Consider the following 26,233-nt stretch of genomic DNA (forward strand, 5'->3'; position numbering starts at 1 on the left):
TATCATCTACTCCAGCTGCCTTTCCACATTTCAAGTTTTTGACAGCTTTCTCTACCTCAAGTATTGATATGTACTCCTCTTTGCATTCCTGTTCAAAATTTTCCAGTACAGTTCTGTTCACTGCTTGTTTCATTTAACAGTCTTTCAAAGTAATTTCTTCAGACATCTAAGATATCTCTATCTTCAAGTTTTCATGTTGCCTTTATAATTTTTGATTCCTTTTACAGTACTGTTTCCTCCATTTCTAAGCTTCTTCAATAACCTCCAGAACATTTTGCCACCTTCCTGATATTTATTTTCCATACTCTTACCAAAGTCTTCCCATGGCTTTTGTTTAACTACTTTTATGATTTTTTCAAGGACTGCTTCTTTAACTTTTGTGTTCCCCCATGGTGTTCTTATTTTCTATCCTTGCATACAACTTCACCACATACCTCCTTAGCTGAATTAATGTCTTCTTCCGAGTTTGCCACTGAGACTCCAAGGTTTGGTTCTTGTTTTCAAACTGCTGCAAATTTTCATCAATAATGTTTGCATAGTCGAGTCTATAATTTACCTGTAAAAGCTACTCAACTTTAATTCTTTTTAAAACTCTCTTATATACTGTTCTTTTCAATGTGATATCCATTTTTATCCAGCTTAGTACTAAGTAATGGTCACTTCCCATTTTGAATCCTCTATACACTCATGTATCCTGAACCAGCTTTATGATATTTCTGTCAATGATGATATAGTCAATGAGGCTTTTCTTATTTCTTGTGTCTTCTCTCCACGTGAGATTGTGCACATCTTTATGTTGAAACATAGTGTTGGTAATGACTAGTCCATGTCCTGAGCAGAAGTCCAACAAATACTTACCATTATTATTAGCTTTGCCCTTTTCTCCAAATTTTCCCAAAATGTTCCTGGTGAGATTCATTTCCTACTCTGCTGTTCAGGTCTCCAACAAGTATACCACTTTTTCCATTTTCTTTATGTCAGCTGCTTGTTCTAATGACTCAAAAAACACTCTGTTTTTTTATTTGTGTGGGTCCATAAGCACAAATAAGTTTCATTGTCCATTTCCTCACATAATTATTGAAACTGCTTTCCAACGAAGAAGTTTATCTTCATGTTTGGTGTTGATTGCTATTGTTACTTCTTCCTTTCCTTGATCATTATTGCCTGAAAATAGCAACAGCAAAAATGTACCACGTGGTACATTTCCAATTCTTCTGAAAGTTTGATTGTCCTTTCTGTTACTACTCCTTATATTGATAGTTCCTATCTTCAGTTCTTCTAGATGTCGAGTTGGAGCTTGTTCCAGTATCCGACTTTTTACTCTTCACTCTTGTTTCCTGACGAAAACAGCGAGGGCCTTGTTTAACCGGGTGATGTCCCAGTCAGCATGAAATCTCATCATGTTGTACCATCATATGCATTTGTGGTGAAGCCAATAAAAAGTACAATTTGGTTGACTAAATTTCAAATTTCCAGTCCATCCTTGTTCCCTCAGTACCCAGTAGATGCCTACTAACAGGGTGCACCACATGAAGGTGAGGATTGGACATTAGGTCAGAAGCCCCAGTAAGTTCTCCAAGAAAATTGAATATTACCATTAACACAGCTATAAGCAAACTACATGCATAGTAGCCAACTGGCAACAGAGCATTGGGCTAGAAATTAACTTCTAATATTTTGCTAACAAAACTGCATCAACAGATTATTCTTAAAATGGATATAAAAAGTGTATGTAAGAAAATAATAAATAACTAACCAACTTATAAATACAAGTATATTTATATAAAGCATAAATACATCACACACACACAAAAAAAAAAGAAATGTTTGCACTATCAGTATATATTAGAATGAGTGAATGTTAGATTATTAGCAAGAGTCTAAAGTCACCATTTCCCAGAATTCAGAAATTTTTAGACCATGTGATTTAGATTAGGTTGATTGTGAAGGGCTCCTCCATAAGGATTCTTTAGAGTCTCTCTCAAATTTGAATCAACTTGTGTTGTCCTACAGGATCTTGTGGCTATTAAAAACTCCATGTTCTATAGCATTGTTGGCAAACTTATGATATGCATGTCAATGTGACATGACAGCACTCACCAACAACTATTTTCCCTGTTTGAGTTCAGTTTATGCATTAGTGTGAACAAGAAGTATGCTGAATTATTTGTGCCAGTTCAAAAACAAAAAAACATTTCAAGGTCAGCTCAGATGTGCAAAATGAAATGGCACTCTTACATCTAAAGTATCAGCACATTTTAAACTCAATAAATGATATTGGCAGAAGATTTAATCAATTTAGAAGTTTAGAACAACAATTAAAATAATTAAGTATCTGGATGTAGTAGTATACACTACTGTGGAATTAAATGATTTTGAATGGACTCAAGCGTTGATCAACATGAAGTCTCAACTTGAGGATCTGGAAAGAAATCGCCTGAAGAATGAAGAGTGCCACTACGAACAAGAAATTCTGAATGCTTGGAACCAAATACCAGAAATCTCTAGCATTCTTAAAAATCTAGCAATGGCTTTATTCACCATTTTTGCCTCTAGATACTCTTGCGAGACCTTATTCTCAGCATTAAACAACATTAAAACAAACAAAAGAAACTTACTGACAAATGAAGCTACTTGATGCTGCTTGCTTGGGCTTGAAGTGCACAAAGTACATACCTTCAATTTCAGACTTATCCGTTAAGACGAAAAAAAAGAAGTCATTAATTGATGTTAATCAAATCAAATGCAATGAGTTCCATATTTTTTTTCCCCAGTTCAATTCAAAATTACTACTAAAAATAGGGTAATTTTTAGTGCACTATTTTAAGCCCTATTATCAGTGTCATATCGTTTTATCTATTGTAAATCATTGATTTTTGTTTTGTATGAAACTGTTTTAATAATGAATCTGTGTTTTCATTATTATTATTTTACATGTGCCTGACTTTGTTTTTATTCTTATTTCATTTTGTAATTATTTGACAATTCAATGTATAATGCATAACACCACACATAATTGGATGTATTTTTTTAAATAAATGAATATGTAAAGAATTGTTTCTCTTTTGTTTGAGGATGGGGGGGGGCATGCCAGCAGAGTCAAGTTAGGCATTTTCTGAATTTTTGACATGCTGAGCCTAAACGTTTCATCATCACTGCTTCTTCAAACTTCTTTCAAATAAACCTAATCTAAATAATAATGATTATCTAAAAATTTCAAAATTGTAGGAAATTACTTGGAACTCTTGCTAATAATCTAACATTTATTCTTGTATGTACATGCAGTGATTATACAATTGGAAGTTTTTCCAGTTGGTTATAATATAAATTAAAGATACCAAGAAATTATATACTTGGTTTAATCCTTTATCCAAGCGTAAGCAAAAAAGTTTGTGCCTGAAATATTTTCAGAACTAGGGCAACTCGTATATAGAAGCTGATGACTTCACATCACTTACCTTAGTACCCATAATGCAAAGCACATATCCTTAAGGGTATGTGCATTATGAGAAGGGTCACTACCCAGACCGGTTTTTGACCTTTATTGAGGTCTTGTCAGTGGGAGCCAGACCCAGAGATGATACTAAAAGTTGATACTATCAGCTTCTATATACGAGTTGTCCCAGTCCTGAAATTATTTCAGACACAAGCTTTGTTTGCTTACACTTTGATAAAGGATTAAACCAAGTATATAATTTCTTGGTATCTTTAATTTATAGTATAACCAACTGGTAAAACTTCCAATATCTATCTCTAATCCAGAGTATTTTAATAAGTTGCGACACCTTTTGCCTACTTGTATAAGAAATTATAACTTCAGCATTACTTCAACCTTTGCACCTGAAATATCCGAGTGATTATACAAACTTTTTTTTTTTTTTTATTTACACACACATATTCATAGATTCTAGTCTATGAATATGTGTGTGTAAAAACCAGCTGAATAACTAGTCAGTTATTCAGCTGGGTTTTTTTTCCCCCTTTCCTACAACAGGCTTTTTATATTCTTTACATGAATAATCTAGTGACTGTTGTACATGTACTCAATATGCAATTTATTATGCAAATGTTATAATTTCTATTTTTAAATCTAATTGTCAATTCTTTCTGTGTGTTCATTCTGATGATGTGAAGAAATACTCATTACAAAATATCAAATTCTTGACATATACCCTCAGGAGGGTGTACAGGATCTTATGACAGCACTACATTTAAAGTTACACCATTACTAACTTCCTATCAACAATTTTCCTCCAGACTATCATGTTACTTGTCAACATTCTAATATTTTCTCAGATCTTACATTTCTATCATGTAAGGCATTTTTTACTGAATCAAACCACCTAAACCTTGGTCTTCCTCTGGGTCTTTTTTCTGCCATCCTTGCAAAGAACACTTGTTCAGCTAATCTTTCCTCTCCCATTAAGTGGCCATACCATCTGAGATTAGCTCTACTAACACATTCCTGAATGCTATGTCAAGTTCCTTCCAAATATCCTCAATTTTTAATATGACACTGCCATTGATGCCATCTGTTCAGTCCCCTAATCTTTCTCAGGACTCTCAATATCTGTGGTCTCCAGTCTTTGATCAAGTGTTTTATTTCTAACCCAGCTCTCTCAGATCAGCGTTTTTGATTTAGCGTTTTGACTAATCTCTCTCTCTCTTATTCCATATAAATTTATTCAGTTAACTTCCTGCCACACCAGCTTTGCTTAATTCTGCTGTCTATTTCCAAATTCAATTTACCAACTTCATTAAGAAGTATGACTAAATAGCTGAAATGTTTTTACTTGTTCTACAGGTTCCCATTCACGATGCAGTTTATGTTTTCAAAGTCTTGCCTTTTTAATGCTTATTTTCATACTAAATTTATTACAGCAGTTATTCAATTTGGTTAGAGAATCCTGGAGACTTGTCCTGGATTTATTTAGGAGTATAACATCATCTGCATAAAGTAAACAGCTGAGATTAACGTCTCCAATTCTGATATCAGGTTTAATATCACTTTCCTTCATAATGTGATCCATATAGATGGGCACTATAAGCGGTCTACTCTTAATCATCTGGAATTTGAACCTCTAACTAGGCCTTCTGAATTATGTAGTATATTTACTATAAAACTTTTATACTTCCATATTTTAGTATTTCTGGCCAAATATCATCTACTCATGCTGCCTTTCCACATATCAGGTTTGTGATAGCTTTTTCTACTCTAGGTACAGATATATTATTCCAGATGGCATTCCTGTTGAGTGTTTTCTACCTCCATGCTGTCACTGCTTGTTTCATTTAGCAATCTTTCAAAGTAATTTACTCCATACATCAAGAATATCTTTATGCTCAGTTTTCATGTCCTCTTTATCATCTAATTTCTTTTACAGTACTCTTTCCTCCGTTTGAGCTTTTTCAATAGCCTCCAGAATATTCGACTACCTTTCTGATATTTATTTTCTATGTTCTTACCAAAGTCTTTCCATTGCTTTTGAAATCACATGATATCACGTTTTGACACACATGACATCACAAAATATGTGTGTTTTATATTAAATGCTTTATTTTCTTTATGTAATTTATGTGTATAGCAATTTCAAATTTTGATCATGTTGATGGTGATCCCTGATCACTATTTTGTAATATGGAATCTATGTAACTATTACTTAAAAGTATCCCGTCTGATTTTGTCTTCATTTTGGTAATGCCAATTACACTGACATGGTATTATGCTTCTCATGTTGAGATGGTGACTATCTTCAATTCCACTGAGTTTGAGGTTGTTCCAGCAACTGACTTTTTCTACTCTTTACCTCGGTTTTCTGATGAAAACTCATGGAGGGCTTGTTTATCATGCATGTGGCAATATGCCTGACATTCATGCACTAAGATATATTCTGTATTTATCTAGATTTTAGTCCATAAGTAGAGAATATAGTTTGATTCACTTAATTCCACACTGCCATTCCATTCAGTATCTAACAATAGGTGCGGTATGAGAAAGTGATGACTAGGAAATGGATTGGGTGGTTGATTTATGACTTATTGGTGCAAAGGTTATATATACTGTGCCATAGCAAAGGTTGTAACAGTACACAAATTTATGAATAAAGTCAGAAAGAGAGATTAGTAAATAATATGTATGCACAAAAATTAAGTTAAGCAATGCGGTATCTATATATAAATAAAATTCATAATCAAATGCATTTGTGTAAATTAATTCTTTATAAAAAGTTAAAAACATCATGCAATTTGTCTGAGTTAATAAGGCTGAAGTCAGTCCTAAAGTCCTAAAAGCTGCCCCCCCCACCCTTTCCCCAGTGGGATAAATGGGTTGTCTTGGCCATTCGGCTGAAGATCTCAGAATGTATGCTTCCTAAATTTGGGGCAGTCTCACACACCCAACTTTGTTGAGGTTTGGGAAGTTTTTCAGAGCTGAGGCTAATTCAAGGAATAAGCTTTCATATTTCTACTTGCTGCAGTGTAATAAAGTGGACTTCCAGTATATTCTGTGGAGTGTCCGATGCATGGTCAGCAAGTCCTGAGTGGCTGTACCGGTGGAACCAGATTTAGTCCTTGTGTTTGCTGACTATGATTTAATTAATAACTACTTAGATTTCAGCAATGTTACAATGCCATCTTTGGGGATCACAGAATACTGATATGTGCATGCAGACACTCACATTAAGCAAATGAGGATGAACAAAGACAACTGAAGTTGATCAAGTCCTAAAAGGAGCCTCTCTAGCAGGCTAAATTGGGTTGTTTTGGCCCACTGGGCTGTTTGCCTTTCTTCACATTCTAAGATCGTTAGCCCAATGGCCAGGACAACTGAATTTAGTCCACTAGGAAGCTCCTTTTAAGACTCTAGGACTCACTTCGGCTGCTTTTCTTCAGCCTCATTTACTTAGTGCGAGTGATTGCGTGAAAATATCCTTCTTTTGTGATCCACGAAAATGGCAATGTGACATTGCTGAAATACAGGCAGTTATTGAAGTTTTTATAATTAATAATTTAGTTTATATTGTCATTTCCTGACAATCAAGAAAAAGAAGGGGTAGCCATTGTATTCAACACTAAATACGATGCTAATCTTCTTGAATGGCAGGCAATTTCAAGTAGAGTGATGTGGACAAATATCAGAATGGGGAACTGGACAATGAGACTTATTTGTGCCTATGGCCCCGTAGAAGGTTCTGCTAAAGTAGAAGTGGAGGAATTTTTTGAGGCTTTAGAGAAAGTGACCGACACAATGAAAAATTGTCATTGTTTGGGATCTAAATAGCAGAGTAGGAAATGATTGAAAGACATACAAAAATATTTTGGGAAAATTTGGAGAAAAGGCAAATATTTGAAGGATTTCAGCTCAGAACATGGACTAGTTATTACTAACACCATATTCCAACATAAAAAATGTGCACAAATTCACATGGAGAGAAGACACAAGGAATAAGAAAAGTCTCGTTGACTATGTTATTGTTGATAATGATGTTTTCTCTCTTGTGCAGGACACTAGAGTGTATAGAGGATTTGAAATTGGAAGTAATCATCATTTAGTCTAGAGCAGGATAAAATTGAATTTCATATTGAAAAGAAGAAAGTTTTAAAGTGAATAAAAGTTGAGCAGCTCTCAGATGTGAACTGTAGACTAAAATATACAAACATCATTCAAGAAAAAATAAGAGTTTGAGAACAGGAATCAAACTCTGGAGATTCAATGGCAAGCTCTGAAGAAATCATCGATTGATTCAGCCAGAGAGGCATGTGGTGAGGATGTCTGTAAGGATAGAAAAATCAGAACTCCATGGCAGACACAGGAAGTTAAAGAGCCAGTGAAGGAAAAGAACAAAACATATCAAAAGATCTTGGCAAACAAGTCAGGTTGTGCTCTTAGAGAATACAGAGGCAAATGTAAGAAAGCTAAACATTGTGTAAAACTAGCTAAACAAAAGTGATGGGAGGACTTTAGCAAGAACACAGAAAATAAATATCAAGAAGGTGGTAAGATATTCTGGAGGTTGTTGAAGAAGCTTAGAAATGGAGGAAAGAGTGCTGTAAAAGGAGTTAGAGATGATAAAGGCCACATGAAAATAGGAGAAAAAGATATCCTTGAAGTATGGAGTAATTACTTCAAAAAAATTGCTGAATGAAACAAGCAGTGATAGCACAGTGATAAAAAACACCCAACATGCATGCAGTCAGAAATATATATCCATACTTGAAATAGAAAAAGCCATCAAAGGCCTGAAATGTGGAAGGCATGGACAGAGGGATGAATTCCAGATGATTGGAGTAGAGCTTTCATATTACCCATATATAAAAAGGGAAATAAAACTGAATGTGAGAATTACAGAGGGAATTCATTACTGAGTATTCCTAGTATACAAGTATATACAAGTATACTTGAGAAACGGTTGAGAAGAATTGTTAAAGAGAAGCTTGGTGAAGAACAAGCTGGATTAAGGCCAAACAGAGACTGTCAGGATCAGATTTTCACTTTACAACAAATTGCTGAGAAATCATGGGAATATAACAAAAGATCTATATTTAAGTTTTGTAGATCTAAAAAAAAAAAGCATATGACAAGGTGCCAAGAGAGAAGCTATTCAAAATGCTACAGTTGTATGGTGTCATTGGGTCATTATATCAAGCAATACTTAGTATTTGAGTTGTAAGTCAGCAGTTAGAATTACAAAGGAAGTACAAGAAGATGGTTTAATGTTAAATCTGGTGTGAGACAAAGTTGTACATTACCCCCTCTGTTATTCATTATCTATATGGATCACATTATGAAGGAAAGTGGTATTAAGCCTGATATCAAAATTGGAAATGTTAATGTCAGCTCTTTGCTTTATGCGGATGTTATACTTCTAAATAAATCTGCTACAAGTCTGCAAAATTCCCTGACTAAATTGAATAACTGTTGTAATAGATATGGTATGAAGGTTAGCAATAAACAGACAAAGACAATGAAAATGAAGCATATCAACTGTATTTTGAATGGAGAACCTATAGAACAAGTAAAACGTTTCAGCTACTTAGGCACAATTTTTAGTAAAGATGGTAAATTAAATATGGAAATATACAACAGAATCAACAAAGCTGGTATGGTAGGAAGTCAAATGAATAAATTTATATGGAATAAGAGAGAAATTAGTCAAAACAGTAAATTAATTGTATACAAGACAGTGTTCAAACCAATTTTAACTCATGGATCTGATAGCTACACCAGAAGTAAAACACTTGGCCAAAGACTAGAGATCGCAGATATCAGAGTCCTGAGAAAGATGGCATCAATGACAATATCGTATTAAAAATGATATTAAAAAACATGTTAGCACAGCTAATCTCAGATGGTATGGTCATTTAAACAGAATGGGAGAGGAAGACCAAGATATAGGTGGATTGATATGGTAAAAAGTGCCTTAGAAGATAGAAATATAAGCTCTGGCAATGTTGGAGCCTTGACAGGTAACAGATTGATTTGGAGGAAAATTGTAGATAGGAAGACAGTAATTATGTAACTTTTTCATGTAGTACTATCATATCCTATATACCTCTTGATGGTAAATGTCAGGAATTTGATGATGTCATTTCCTAAAAAATTAGCAGTATTAAAAAAAAAAAAAGGGTAATAAGAAAAACAGAGAAAATTAGACCTATAATCTAGCTGTCGCAAATATATAAACTGTTTATAAAAATAATAATGAACAGAATCAACAGATTATTGGATAAAGCTCAGCCAAATGAACAAGCTGGATTCGGAAAGGTTTTTAGAACAATTAACCATCTGCAGACATTGAATTGGATAAGAGAAAAATGCAGAGAATATAACTTACTGATGTATCTAGGTTTTATAGATTATAAAAAAGGCTTTGATTCTGTTAAAAAACAAGCAATCCTAACAGCAATGAAGAAACATGGAGTAAGCCAAAATTATATACAGCAAATAAAATATATGAAAAAAGCAATTGTTAGTATTCCTATAAATGAACACATCAGCCTGTTCCAAATAAATAAGGATGTACATCAAGGAGATACTATTTAACCCAAATTATTCAATGTATTAGAATATGCCCAGAGTAAAATAGATTGAAGTGATAAAAAAAATAATGAGGAGAAAAAAAACAAACCATTTATAATACACTGATGATATTGTAGCAATAACAAAAGAGAACTAGAACAATTGATGAATGAATTAAATACAATATCAAATGAACTAGGATTATACATAAACTGTTTCATGAAAAGCAACAGATGAAATTAAAAAAAAATCACCCAGTATCAGCAATACGAAGGAAGATGAAAGCCTGGTTGACCAGAGAGAAGACGGAAGGATGACCTGGTGGAGATGGTTGGAGAATGTTGGTATTGGGAAGCCTTTAACAGAGGAAAAATGGAGACAAACAGGGGATGTCTACAACCAAAAATGGTTATAAAAAGGGCTTAGAAGATATAATCAAACTGACTTACAACTTATACATCCACTCTTCCAGGATGATCACAATAGATGGTTACAACAATCCTTTCCTTTAGGGTTAACATAGTGATCAGCATTCATTTTACACAAATTATGGACTCTATAACAGCGTGTTACAATTACAGTAAAACCCATTTTTTACACTTTTCAGGGGACTGATGGAAAAAAGTGTAAATAGCAGGAAATAAAAAAACATTAAAAAAAGGCTAAATGATAACTTACTGCTAGTATGCAAGTCTACATACTCGATTACAAACTTCAATAACTGAAAATAAATGAATTTACAATTACTTACATTTATCTATTTAAAAAAATATTTAATTGTTGATTGTTTTTGCTTTTCGTTTTTTTTTTTTTTTTTTAAACATACCGCCAGATTGCTTTGCATTGAATTCAATGCTTGACCTGTTTTTTACTTATCGTGTTCAAAGTGGACACGGAGAATCCAAGATTTTTTGCTAACGTGTTCCGGCATGCCAATCTGCACGTCACAGAATTGCCATCTTTTCTTCTACCAAAATACATTTTCTGTCTTTTTTCTCCATGTTACTAACATGGATAATACACCACCACAACTTGAAAGCAACTTTCACACTCTAAATTACGTAGCAGAAATTCTGCAATATCAGTTCGCACTGTGACTGAAAAATCACGGTATTGCTCATCACTACATTACTGCTGCAAGTGTGCAGGTCACCGTGATGGCAGAAATGAAACTACAGCTGAAAGCAATGCCATCTGGGAACAGAAATGCACAGATTTCTGCAGAAGATTCGAAAATCAGTATTGCCACCCGAGAAAAAAAAAACGCAAATCACGGGAAATAACGTCCACATCAAGTTGTTAATGGTGGGAAAACAATATATCGTAAGAATGGGCCTTAAGACGGGACCAACAGAAAATGATGTAAATGGCAGGAAAACGTAAATTGCGGGAACGTAAAAACGGGGTTTTACTGTATTTTAATTTCTCAACGTTTCGACCTTAATATTAAGGTCATCATCATCATCTGGAGTATACATATGTATAGAGACAAGCTAAATTACATTTTACAAGTAAAATGTAATTTAGCTTGTCTGCGTGTGTGTGTGTGTGTGTGTGTGTGTGTATCCTACGTTCTCCTACGTCTCGAGGAACACCAGAGAGACATTACTTACAAGAGAATCAGGGCTACTGCTCTATCAGGCCATGTCCTGTTTTCAATAAACACAAATAACGAAAGCCAACATGAAGTAAATTGGACAACAACTTCAAACCTGCACATTTGCCACGATGAGGTAGAACGCTGCATTGCCGAGTCAAATGAAATTACCTTGGACCCTCTTCATATGAACAATAATCTCAGCTATAATTTGCCTAACTCTTTCAGCTCTACTATCAAATACTGGAGATCTTGCGAAAATCACACATGCACAGGTGTACAACAATAGAACTTTAACACTGACTATAGCTCAAGTTCATAATAACTGTAATTTACAGTCGAATTTATAGCTTTAGAGTGTCTCAATGTTTTTTTTCAGTGTCTTTTAATAGCTTTCTATGTTCTTAACGCCTGAAGTTGATCCCAACAAAACATTTTGCGTATCAAATAAATCTCAATTTGTTATAATTCTCAGATTTTCAGTTAATATAAAAAATGAATACATGTATATATATATAGTGTGTGTGTGTGTGTGTGTGTGTACTCCAGATGATGACTTTAATATGAAAGTAAAAACGTCAGGAAATTAAAATAGCTATTTCTAGCACGGTTGTAGAGCCCATATGTGGTGTAAAATGAATTGGTTACAACAAATTTACAGTGGAAAATAACATGAAAAAAGAAGGAAGGTGGAAGGGAAGACAGACAGTATAATTTTTGCTGTTATGATGTGGATAAAGATAAATTAATCCACAAACACGAGGGGGTTTCTGAAAAGTAAGGTAACACCTTTTCTTCCCTTAATAATGGTGAAAGGGAATAAGATAAAACATGGTGGACAGATAGACCTGTTAATAACACTCAAAAAAGACTGTCATTGCAATGTGGCACTTTAATTAGCTACACAGCTAATTAAAGTTGCAAGATGGCGGTTACTGTGTGAGCGTGGTTCAAAACAGATGTCCGTGAAGTTATTAGTTTTTTTTGCAAGCAAAAGAGACTTCACCATATAACATTCGCCATGAATTTGTTGCTGCTGTGTATGGCAAAAAGGTGATGTCAAAGAAACAGGTGTGTTTTTGGTGCATTGAATTTAAAGCAGGCTGTGGTGACATTGAAGATCAACACTGGGTGAGCAGGCCTTCATCAAGCGAGACAGAAGACAACATTTCATGCATTAAGGACATCGTTCTTGAAGGCTGGCGAGTGAAGCTGTGTGAAATTGTACAAGCGGTGAACAGTCAGCGTTTACAAAACTGTTCACGATGTCCTTGGCTTTCAAAAGGCGTGCTCCCACTGGGAGCCCAAACAATTGTCAGAGGAGCAGAGCACAAGGCAACATGCATTGTGATGTGTCTTGAGGATCTGTTGCAATACAGTGACAAAGGTGAGGCTTTTCTCATTCGCCTAATCACAGGAGACAAAACATGGATTCCTCACTTTACCCAAAAGAGCAAACAAGACCTTCCTGACCTGGAAACATCCACAATCTGTGTGCAAAAAATTCAAAACTGTTCACACTGTTCGAAAAGGCATGACCACAGTGTTCTGGGATTGCCAAGGTGTTCTGTTGGTGGACTTCTTGCCAAAGGTAGGGCTTTACTGTGCAATGCTGGACAAACAAAGTCAACATGCGAAGCAAACGACCAGGACTCCTGACAAGCACTGTGATTTTGGTGCACGACAACACCTCCACACACCACTCATGAGTGGTTGCACCTGTAACTGTTGGGAAACTCTGATCCCCCCCCCCCCCACCTCAAGAAATACCTTTCCAGAAGGCATTTTTCATTATGGATGAGGAAGTTCATCAAGCAGTGTGATGTTGGTTACTGGCTGTGGACAAGGACTCCTTCAGTACTGGTATTGATAAATTGATCATCACTGGGACAAGTGCATCAATTTCAGCTTCCTATTATTGGACATCCTTGAAATAAAAAAAAACATGTTACCTTACTTTTTGGAAACCCCTCATAACAAAATCCATTTTTCAAATTTGTTAACCTATGAAATATTATGAAAAACATTTAAGTATTAAAAAAAAAAAATAAAAACTAGATAGAGTTTCTGGGAAAATTCCCATGCTACTCCTCTTAAACACTATTATTATAATTACGACTATTATAGCCTGTTTTTGTTTAGGAGTGTCACTTATTTTAAATACATTGGCTATTATTACTAAAAAAAAAAAGGGGTATATATATTTCAGGGCATTATGGGTGAGAATAGAAGGCAATTATGGCAGAATAAAAGAGGTGGAAAAATTTTGTACATACCTTGTTTTGATTCCAGGATATCTTCCAATTTCATGATCCTGCTGAAGGTTGTTTATAACGAGGGGGGGGGGGAGAAGGAAGGAGGAAGGGAGCGTGGGGGTGTGGTTTTGACGTGGGAAAATAAATTTGGAAACCCGGGTTATGTATTAATAATATATATATACAGGGTGTTCGGGATAAATTTGACATATTTATAATTAATTATATTTTTCCGTAAGTTACATGTATTAACACACACTTCTCTTCATTTAAAAGTTTGGACCTCGTGACAAAGGTGGAACAAGCTCCGATCACTCCGATCATTAAGGGTAAATATTAAGATTAGTGATCGGAGCTTGTTCCACCTTTGTCACGAGTTGCCCTGGTCCTGCACTACCTGTGGGATCAGTTAGACTTGCATCAATTGCAGGCGCAAACTTGACTTTTAGTCTGTTTGCTTACTTGGGAAATGGAGTAAAACCAGGTTTAAAATTACTTGGTATCTTTAACATATTTCTTACATGTTATTCTTTTCAATATGAAATTCAATTTTATCATGCTCAAGACTAAATAGTGATCACTTCCAATTTCAAATCCTCTGTACACTCTGGTGTCCTGCACCAGGGAGAAAACATCACTATCATCAATAACATAGACAATGAGACTTTTCTTATTCCTTGCCTCTTCTCTCCATGTGAATTTGTGCACATTTTTATGTTGGAACATGGTGTTAGTAATAACTAGTCCATGGCTTGAGCAGAAATCCAACAGATATTTGCCATTATTATTAGCTTTGCTCTTTTCTCCAAATTTTCCCAAAATATTTTGGTATGTCTGACAATCATTTCCTACTCTGCTATTTAGATCCCCAATAAGGACCAACTTTTCCTTTTTCATTGTGTCAGTTGCTTTTTCTAAAGCCTCAAAAAATTCCTCCACTTCTACCTTAGTAGAACCTTCTGTGGGACCATAGGCACAAATAAGTCTCATTATCCAGTTCCCCATTCTCATATTTGCCCACATTACTCTACTTGAGACTGACTGCCATTCAAGAAGATTAGCCTCGTATTTTGTGTTGAATACTATGGCTATGCCTTCTTTTCCTTGATTGTCATTGTCTGAATATAACATTTTGTATTTATTGCTCAGAAAGATCTCACCAGTTTTTGTCTTTTTTGTTTCAGTCACCCCTATTATGTCGATCTGGTACTTATCTAATTCCTCAGCTAGCTCCATTTCTTTGCCATTCAGGCTTCTCATGTTGATGGTACCGATCTTTAACTCTGGTGATGCTGAGTTGGGGTGTGTTTTCAGATTTGTTCCAGTAGCTGACTTTTCGCTGTTCGCCCTGGTTCCCTGGAGAAAACAACGGGGCCTTGTTTAACCAGACGACGCCCCAGCTGGCATGAAATCTTGTCATGTCATACCATCGTTTTTTTTTATTTTGGTTTAACCAATAAGAATACAATTTGGTCGGCTAAATCTCAAATTGCCAGCTTATCCTCATTCGTTCGGTATCCAAGTAGATACCGAACGAACGAACGAGGTACCCAACAGGGTGCACCACGAGAAGGTGAGGATTGGACATTTGGTGAGAAGCCCTGGTCGGTTCTCCGCATTCCTTTAAAGGCTATGTGGAGGTCTCCTCTCAGTTATACAGCTTTGACCCTTAAGCACCCCGGGGAAGGGTTTACTTATGTGGAAACTGGGGTGGGGGGTAACGGGGTGCGGACCGTTTCGGTCGACTGACCATCATCGGAACTTTTTTGGAAATCACTTCCTTCCCCCCTCTTTATAAACAACCTTCAGCAGGATCATGAAATTGGAAGACATCCTGGAATCAAAACAAGGTATGTACAAAATTTTTCCACCTCTTTTATTCTGCTATAATTGCCTTCTATACTCATCCATAATGCCCTGAAATATATATATATATATATACCCCTTTTTTTTGAGTAATAATAGCCAATGTATTTAAAATAAGGGACACTCCTAAACAAAAACAGGCTATAATAGCCGTATTTATAATAAAAAAAACATCACATCGATTTTTGTTTATTTCAAACTGGTCTTACTATACCTTTTTCCAGTCCTTGAAAAAATTCTTATTGAAAGATTCTTTGGTAGTATAGTCATGGTCTAGCATTCGAGCATAAAATCCAGCAACTTCTTCAGCTTCAGAACTAAGTAGCATGTGTTCTCCTATAAAATAATGATACTTTTAAACACACTATTCTGTGAGAGGAAAAAAAAAATCTGAGGAGTATTTGTTAAATTATATAGTCTTATATCATGGCCTTAAAATGAAGAGGCATATCTGTAAATTAATCAATTTGTTAAGCTGTGCATAGCAATGCCACCTAAAAATATGACAGAGATCTTTTTACTCAGTCATTCACCATACAACCTCTTTGACAAAAAAGAGGTTGATGCTATACAACGGATTAAAGATACTGAAAATGTCAAAGAAACAGGTGTGTTTTTGGTGCAATGAATTTAAAGCAGGCTGTGGTGATATTGAAGATCAACACTGGGTGAGGAGCTCAGCTCACCCAGTGTTGATATCAGCTCTTCCTTTTTATGTATTCATAATAAAGAAATTACAAATTTCTTTATAAGAAATTTTAAAAACCTTTAAATTAATGCTATCGAAAACCAAAAACTCAGACGTAAGTAATGCTTCTCTTCTATATGGTGTCTTAGGATGAAATCCAAAAAGCTTTCTTTGCAACTTAAAAGCCACGTACTGGTACAGTACGTGGCTTTTAAGAACATGAATCAGAAAATGAAATGTTGTGCCAAAATATACCTGAAATAAGAAAATTTTCACCTGAAATAAGAAAATTTGAAAGTAGTTGTAAATGATAACTGAATCATTAGTGTTTAGGTCTAAACCTCAGAAATATATAATGCTGTTTAACTGATGTTCTAGCCACCACCAGAGTACTCTGAACTTTAGTGAAATACAACTGGCCTGCTGCACCAATATTCTCCTGTGCCTCTTCATCGTGGTGAAACACTACTACTAAGTTGCAATTCTTCATCATTATGTGGAATGGATGCTTAGCCTGATGATCACTCATGTTAATATTTAATAGAGAAAATGCATGCCTAAAGATAATTACAAACTAAATTTATTTAGCTAATAAACTATTAAGCCAATATTTCACCTTGGTTATCAATCCATTTTCATTGATGCAGAGAAATGCAACTAAGAATGTGCATACAGGCACAGTAGCAGAAAGGCAAACGCAGACTATAAAAGGCAGAATACTACAATACTAATTGGTGCCCTATATGGGTGTGGTGATGGAATCTTGTTGAAGGTCTTAAGATAACTGTTTCCCAGATTTCTTTTTGGCAAGCAGCAGTTAAATTTGTTCAGATTTGATGAATGGTGTAATGATGTGGCAGATTTTAGAAATAGTTTCTCCGATTTATATATGCTCTTGTACAGAAGAGAGGCTATAAATTAAAGATACCAAGAAATTATATATTTGGTTTAATCCTTTATCCAAGTGCAAGCAAACAAAGTTTGCACCTGAAGTATTTTCAGGACAATGCATGAGCCGAACTTATATATAGAAGGCTAATGACTTCATATCACTTGCCTTAGTATCCCATAAAGCAAAGCACATATCCTTATGGGTATGTATAGTGCTATGCATTATGGGAAGGGTTACTATTCAGCCCAATTCAGACCTTTATTGAGGCCTCATCAGTTGGAGAGAGACCCAGAGGTGATATTAAGGTTGAAGTAATGCCGAATTCATACTTTCTTATATGAGTAGCCAAAAGATGTCACACATTATTAAAATTCTGTAGATTAGAGATACTCATTAGAAGTTTTTCCACTTGGTTATACTATAAATTAAAGATACCAAGAAATTATATACTTAGTTTAACCCTTTATCCAAGTGTAAGCAAACAAAGTTTGCGGCTGAAGTATTTTCATGGTAGTAACTCTTCCCATAATGCATAGTACCATACATACCTGTAAGGATATGTGCTTTGCATTATGGGATACTAAGCAAGTGATGTGAAGTCATTAGCCTCTATATACGAGTCCTGTCCTGAAAATACTTAAGGCACAAAGTTTGTGCCTGAAGTATTTTCAGGACAGGATAAAGGATTAAACCAAGTATATAATTTTTTGGTATCTTTAATTTATAGCATAACCAAGTGGAAAAACTTCTAAAAAGAGAGGCTGTTCCATTGGTTCCAGTGATTCATATTCACAGCATGACATAAGTTTCCTATACAGGGTACTAATGTACGATGTGCTATCAAAAAGAAACTGGACTGTGTCAGATACTTCGTGACAGATTGAGTTACAGTCTCACGCTGACAGGTGTCAGTGGTGTAGACAGTTTAGTCAGCATGCCATGTGGCATTGAGCTGTGTGCACTGGAACTCCTGCAATGTGCGTTCTGCTATTTTGCCATGAACGCAAAATTATAAAAAAGGGAAATGCAAAATTCTGCATAAAACTGGAGAAATCTGCCACAGAGACTCTTGAATTCATATCAAAATGAAGCCATGAGCCAAACTCAGGGTTCTGAGTGTCACTTGCATTTTAAGAAGGGCAGAACCACCATGCTTTTTAAGGTCAGAGAGAATATTTTTAGAATCAGTATTGGTTATGAAGCACTCCCTACCCTCAATAAGTATGTCTACATTAATTTCCCAAAGATTGAGAGATAATCATTCTGAGACCAAATATAGCCTGACTTCAATTAATGCTATGTTTATCCAGCCCCCTTGTCAAGACATTAATTCTTTTTCAGTTGTAGAAACAGTTCAAATTGTAACTATTTACCTGAGTGTTGTATACTTCTCGCAGTTGTAATTTGTGCACTGAAGATGCTAAGATATTAGCAAGCTCAATAATTTATTATTATTATTTTTTAATAAAAAAAAAAAAAATTGAGCCTCTATAACTCAGCTGGTATAGACCAAGCCTTTTGGTTGGAAAGACCTGGGTTCAATTCCCATCCATGACATAAGGAATCTTTATTTGGTCTCTTTCAACTAAGGGTGAGTTAGCCGGTTTCATAAAGAGGTAGAGGGTTTTTTCACCCAGAAACTCATGTTTTTAGTCGCTGAGAACAGGCAAACCAGCTCTGTGAACACACACATCTACAAACATAAGACACTTTTGGAATAAGGATTAACCAACCTATTCTGTGGGATTTTAGTTTCGAATGCCTACATGGTGAAGTGTGGGTCTACAAATGAGTGTAAATCATCAACAATAACAATTATAAAAAAAATTTTTTTTTGGCTTTATCCAAACCATAAACCATTGTTGTGAATAACCAACGACATCTAAGCCTATCTATGTGTGTTATAACAAACTACTTCTTTGGTTCTATGTTAGGTAAGAAAATATCTTTCTTAAGAAATGTAGTAAGAAACAATTACCTTGATAGTATTTGGGAAAGTATGGAATAATTGTATGGTAAAAAAAAAAAAAAATTAGGTTTTAAAGTTTCACATACAAGTTCAGAAAGTGAAAATGAACCAAATGCAATTGTTTTCTTATACACTGAATAGTTATACTGTTGCATTTCCTTTGGAAGCACTGTTTAGATATATATTAATTGAACTGCTTAAATTGTTTTGAAATTATTAATTTCAAAACAATTTAAGCTTTGTGAATGATAATAAATAGTAAATAAATACAAACATTCACAAATTAGTTTATAAACAGAGATGAAGAAAACCTTACCATTATAATAAAATTTAACATTATTTGGCAGAGGTTCATAAAGAGGAGCAAATACTGGACCACTATGTCCTAACGTTTTCCACTTGATTCCACCTTCATATTTTTCTTCTTCCCACCTATATAAATCAGCAATATATTTATATTATAACAAGCTCTTGAACAAAAAGAATGCTTTTATTTCTGTAATTCCAGAGAATTAACACACTGTAATGAATAATTTTTACTAATATTTTGCACTTTGTAACAATGTCAGTTTCAAAGCAACTGAGAAAAACAGATCAGATAACTAACAGATAAAACCACAAACACACTCTACATTGAAATCTCAATAGTGATAGTTGTTGCTTCATTCAATATATGCTTAAATAGTTAAGATTTGCGTGTGTGTGTGTGTGTGTTAAGTGTTAAGGAATTCTTCACTAAAATGTGAAGAATTTCTTAACACTCACAATTCCAGTGGTTTGTGTAAGAAAATTTTCATTCTCTGCTCAGAAATAATTTTATAGTGAAATTTCAACAGAATATCCCCCTTCCTCAGCCTTTCAAGCATTATTATATACATATGAATTCAAGGGATTATTTATGAAAAGAATAAAAAAAATTGCGGCCTCTAAACACAAAGCTATGTTTCAAGGTGCTTTCTCATATTTTGTTTTGGTGCAAAAAAATATGTAACAGTATTTTTCATGCTGTTTAGTTTTAAAGGAACTGACTCTCAGCTTTCTCTGCTTTGTGAAGAAAACAAAGAATACCAAGTTTGATGCAGAAAGTATGAAACCACAAAAACTCTCTTGCTTGCAAAAATCAACTTTTCAAGAGAAGCCTAAATGGATAAACAAGTGGAGCTAAACATAGAGATCTTTCCTTCCAATCTGAAAGTTGATATATATAAACAAATAGATGAACCTTCTGAGTAAATGACCAAGTCTAGTGCAGGCTGTATAAAACTCTTTTTGTTTTGGCTTAAATCCTTGTAAGCAGAAGTATTTTGAGCAATGGCATGATTAAGTATGAGTTTGCTTATTCTCTAGTTACAAAATTGCTAAATACAATGAAAGAAGAATGGGAGCATAAAAATTGTTAAACTAGTATCCCTTTAAATAAATACATTTTTGTTAATAGTTATTTAAGATAGCATTGTATGACAGAGCTGATACTCAAGCTAAGAAAATTTAAAGGCTTTATTTTAAATCTCTGCTGAGAAAGAGCACTGAACTATACTTCCAATATATCAGATTATTCCATACACATCCATAATCGGTGTTATGAACATAAATGTATAAATGTCCACAATACAGTATTTTTTATTTTTACTTTTTCTTTTAAAAGAATGCCTGTTTAATATTTTAATCAGAGGAGTATGGAGTTGTCTCAGAATAGAGATTAAATGATTAACAAATTGTTTTAATTTACATCATCATATTTGTGATCTGCACCCTCAGTGTGGTGTACAGAATATCATGATAGTAATACATGAAAAAGTTACACAATGACTAACTTCTGATCATCAATTTTCCTCCAAATTAGTCTTTTATCTGTCAAGACTAACATTATCAGGTCTTGCATTTCTGTCTCCTAAGGGACTTTTTACTGTATCAGTCCACATACATCTTAAGTGACCATATCACCAGAGATGAGCTCTACCAACACATTCCTGAATGCTAACAATGGCAGATTCTTTCCTAATATCCTCATTTATACTATAATACTGATAACGACACCATTTGTTCATAATCTTTCTAAGAACTATCATATCTATGATCTCAAGTATTTGATTAAGAGTTTTTTTTTTTATTTATTTCTAACCCAGCTCTTAGATCCATTAAGTTAAAATTGGTTTGAACACTGTCTTGTATACAGCTAGTTCAGTGTTTTGACTAATCTCTCTCTTATTCCATATAAATTTATTCAGCTGACATCCTATCATACCATCTTTACTAATTCTGTTGTCTACTTCCATATTTAATTTACCACCTTCACTAAAAATTGTGTCTAAATAGCTGAAATGTGTTACTTGTCCTATAAGTTCTCCATTCAGAATACAGTTGATGTTTTCAATATTTCTGCCTATTTTCACTGCCTTTGTTTTTTTTTATTGCTCATTTTCATACCAAATTTAATATAACAGTTATTCAATTTACTCAGGGAATCTTGCAGACTTCTACTGGATTTATTCAGAAATATAACATCATCTGCATAATGTAAAGAGCTAAGATTAACATAACTAAATTTGACAGCAGATTTAATACAATTGGGTTGTTGCAAATGAAATGGCCGTTGAATGACTGTCAGGTTTCTACTGGTTGCTGAAGAAAGCAAGCGCTGAGATATATGCAAATTTTTTATGTCATGTGACAGCGTCACACGTGGGTGATGCAATTGTAGTATTTGTTTCATTCAACGAGCATTAAACATTGAACACTACCAACATCAAGTCAATCATGGAACCCAGTCAATTAAGATTGCTATACCTTTACGAGTTCAAATTGGGAAATTCTGCAGCGGTTGCAGTAAAAAACATCAATAAAGCATTCGGTAGAGGAACAACTAATGAAAGATCCACTCGCCGTTGGTTTGCAAAATTTTGCTCAGAAGATTTGAGGCTACAAAACGAACCCCGTGGCCATCATCCTTCCCCCATTGATTCGAATGAATTAAAGGATTTAATCGAATCAGATCTACGACAAACTGTACGAGAGATCGCCCAGACACTAAATTTACACTTCAACTGTTTCACGGCACTTGGCAATAATAGGAAAAGTAAGGAAGCTCGACAAGTGGGTGCCTCACGAACTCACTGATGAAAACAAAGCATGCCCTTCTCTCTTAAGAAGTAAAGAAGAAAGGTTCCTGCAACGAATTGTGACTGTGGAAGAGAAGCGGATATTCTACGACAATTGTACACGTTCATTACAGTGGTTGGGAGCGAAAGACGCTCCAGGAAGGACTCCAAAGGCACTTCTGCATCCAATGAAGATGTTTATTGTATGGTGGTCTTCTGCTGGTATTATTCCACAAGGTGAAACGATAAATGCAGCTCAATATTGTGCAGATATGCAGCAAATGCATGACAAATTGTGCCTTAAGCAACCTGCACTTGTGAATAGACATGGAGTCCTATTGCTTCAGGATAACGCCCAACCACATACAGCAATGTCAACCATACAGCAAATCAACAATTTGGGATACAAAATTGTGCCTCATCCTCCATACTCTCCTGACATTTCCCCAACAGATTACCATTTTTTCTGGCACTTGAGCCATTTTTTTGTCCAAGAAATGCTTTGCCAAAGACGCATCAATTTATCGGGCAGTGGAGGACTTCATCACTTCCAGAGACACCGATTTTTACAAATGCGGCATAAATTACCTTGCCACACGTTGGCAACAGTACATTGATGCTACTGGAGATTACTTTGATTAAACAGGTATTTCTCTTCTTTTTCAATCGTCCTTAAAATCGGCCATTTCATTTGCAACAACCCAATACTTTCTATCATAATGTGATCCATATAGATAATGAATAACAGTAGAGACAATGTGTGCCCTTAGTGCACACCTAATTTACCATCAAACCATCTTCCTGTACAATAATTTTTTGGTACATTTATGGTAGTAAATAAAAATTTGTGACAGGAAGTAACTATTTTAGAAAAACAGAATTCAAAAGGAAAAATATTTTGTATAATTCTATGATATTCCCTTTCACACGCTGCATACAAAGCTACACAAAACACTAGCTGTCCAATTCATGAAAGATTATCATAATAGTCAGTATCCAGTTTTATCTTGTTATCCTTCACATCAGAACTCAGTTCTTTTGCTTTTTATCAGCATTTGAGTTTTTTTTTTTAAATCAACAACAGTTCAAATGTTTGTCTAATGTTGTTTATCAACATTTTGCAAGTCGACAAATATACAGATGTTTCAAAGAGAATGTCCAGATTTGAAAATTGTATATCTCTGCAACCACGAACCACAAATGAATGCGACTTGTACCATTTGTAATTGTGGTGAGTGAAACTTTAGGCCTTACTTCATACTTGGTAATTTATTTTGTAACTGTACCACATTTTCATTATTAAATATAATTATTTGAAATCGGGTCATTTTTTTTGAAACACCCTGTATTATAATTCCTTCCAGATGGCTGATGGAAAACAAACCTCAAAAAGCATTCAAAGAATTAATTTTATAATTCCATATAATGCATGATGTCATCATGTGAAGAAACAGAGCAAATCTGTGTTAAAAAAAAGTTTATGCTTGTAAACATGTACAGGTATCCCATGCTTAACACGGCAAAATTAAGTGCAGCAATTCCTTGATATACGCGGCAAGAGTTTTGATTAACGTGCCTTTAACCCTGCGGAGCTCGCAGCTTATCTGACAGATACATGTAAAATTTTTAATATAAATATTCTCACACAATTGAGTGTATATCTTGGAGGTCATGAATAGCTGTGCGTTCATATGTTATGAGTGATATTCTGCACTGTTTTTTGCTGTCAGTTTGGTTTAACACATGTTATGTAAAGGTTTGTGATATTTGACAGTAAATTGTATCTGAGAGATACTGTGACCTCCGATGTCAGTATAATATGGTTTAGTTTTTTTTATTATTATTATTATTCTTTGTTCAATAATTTCTAGATTGTAACTGAAAATAAAAAAACCATCATGTATTACTGAAATAGAGAGCCAAAGGTTTATTTATCATACATGTCCTCTAGAAGATGTGCTTTACGTTATGGAAAATACTAAGGAAAGTGATCTGGAGCTTACTCCAGCTTTTCTATGAGTTGCCCATAAGACTGCTTATGCTTGCATCTGCCGAAACTTTTAGTTTCTTTACATTCGGCACGAAACACTTGTAGTTTCTATATTCGGCTATGAAATACTGTTGGATTCAATATCCACTTAATTTGTACCATCATGTATTATATTTGCAGTGTCTTTTCTCTCTTTTTTTTTTTTTATTACTTGTTTTACTGAGGTCTGGAGCGTCATTTTTCTTGTTATCGTAGAATTTATGCCGATAAGAAAAAAACTAAAACTGTTCAAATGACTCTTGATAACATCTTTTGTTAAAAAAATTGCAGCAAATAATGTGCAGGTACAAGTATTTATTAAACATTTACTTTGCATTCATTTTGTATCTTTCCTAAAAGAGTACCACATAAAACGAATTATTAATACAATAATCAATCATGGCGGAATTGCAATTTTTACCCTTGATTTTTAGATTTGATTAATGCGATTTTGATATACGAGTAACATCGAGGGATTCATTAACAGCATTAATCGAGGGATACCTGTACTTGAATTTAAAAAAATAATGGATGGAGATTTAAAAAACATGTAACTAAAGTTTTTCATTAATAATTCTGAACAGTGTTTAACATGAATGGAATTATTCAAATCCAGTGATGAGTATTTGTACTGTTAAGTAAAGTAAAACTTTTTTTTTTTTTTGTGGGGGAATAGTTTTAAAAATATTGCTTTAGCTGAACAATTAATTTTTTAATATATTAATCATATATTGCCTGAAATATATTAACTCAATATTTCAGGAAATAAAATACAACTGTGTTCCCCTACCCTCATATTATATATATATACACACACGCACACTAGGGAGATCCACCCCTTGACACCTACAGCGTCCCCCTGAGTTCTGGACTGGTAGGCCGGTTCTCCATGAATGCCGATGACTCGAATTTTGAAAACTCAAAAGGGAGAGGGGGGTTCCTCCTCCTCCCAGCACCTATGGCATCCCCACCCCCAAGTTGCAGACTGGTAGGCTGGTTCTCCTTTTTGAATTCTGATGACTTGAATTTTGAAAACTCAAAACGGCATCCCCCTGAGTTCTGGACTGGTAGGCCTGTTCTCCATGAATTCTGATGACTCGAATTTTGAAAACTCGAAAGGGTGAGGGGGGGTTCCTCCTCCTCCCAGCGCCTATGGCACCCCCCCTCCCCCCCGCCTGGTGCCTATGGCATCCACCCCCCCGAGTTGCGGACTCGTAAGCCAGTTCTCCTTGGATTCTGATGACTCGACACTCAGGATAGACCCTGAGTTTCAAAACGTTTCAAATAACTTGACAAAAAACATTACAAAAAAGCTTATCATTTTATATTATAGAGTAGATTATATATATATATATATATATATATATATATATATATAATTATAAACTGACTTAAACACCGAGAAAAAATACAAGAGATTTAATAAGGTTTCACTACTAGTTTCATCAGAAATTACGACTTCGTCAAATGAATATAGTACCATGGAGAAAACATCTTAAAAATATATTGTACTTTAGTCTGAGCGTTAGTTCTGGTGTGAAGCACTGTGCGTGTGAATGATATCATGAGTGCACCGAAACTGGATTACAGCACTATGTGAATCGGGCAGGCTGTAACTGAGATTGCTGTTTAGATGGGTAGGGTCAAGAGCTATTTCTTTGGATTCCAAGATCGGTCTTTCTAATTCATCGGAGCATTTATGGATGTTTGAAATTGAAAGTTCCAGTCTATTTGATGTTGTCATCCTTCAACATTGATATTGGCCGAGAATAAAACATGCTTGAATAGGGCACTAGCATGGACTCTGTTATAAGAAATGTC

General features: G+C 34.8%; 1 protein-coding gene across 1 annotated transcript in view; it reads right to left on the bottom strand.

The window, feature by feature from the left end:
- Top1 (DNA topoisomerase 1) overlaps window positions 1-26,233 on the bottom strand; it is a 198,059-nt gene that overhangs the window by 155,791 nt on the left and 16,035 nt on the right. The window contains exons 3-4 of the mRNA XM_090401923.1: window positions 19,602-19,717; window positions 15,951-16,072 (exon numbers count right to left, since the gene is read on the bottom strand). Coding sequence (XP_090258049.1) covers window positions 15,951-16,072; window positions 19,602-19,717 — 238 coding nt within the window. The remainder of the gene's footprint in view (window positions 1-15,950; window positions 16,073-19,601; window positions 19,718-26,233) is intronic.

This window comes from Typopeltis vanoorti, chromosome 12 (assembly GCF_054136105.1).
Source record: "Typopeltis vanoorti isolate ZY-2024b chromosome 12, IOZ_Tvanoo_1.0, whole genome shotgun sequence".
Taxonomy (NCBI): Eukaryota; Metazoa; Arthropoda; class Arachnida; order Uropygi; family Thelyphonidae; genus Typopeltis; species Typopeltis vanoorti.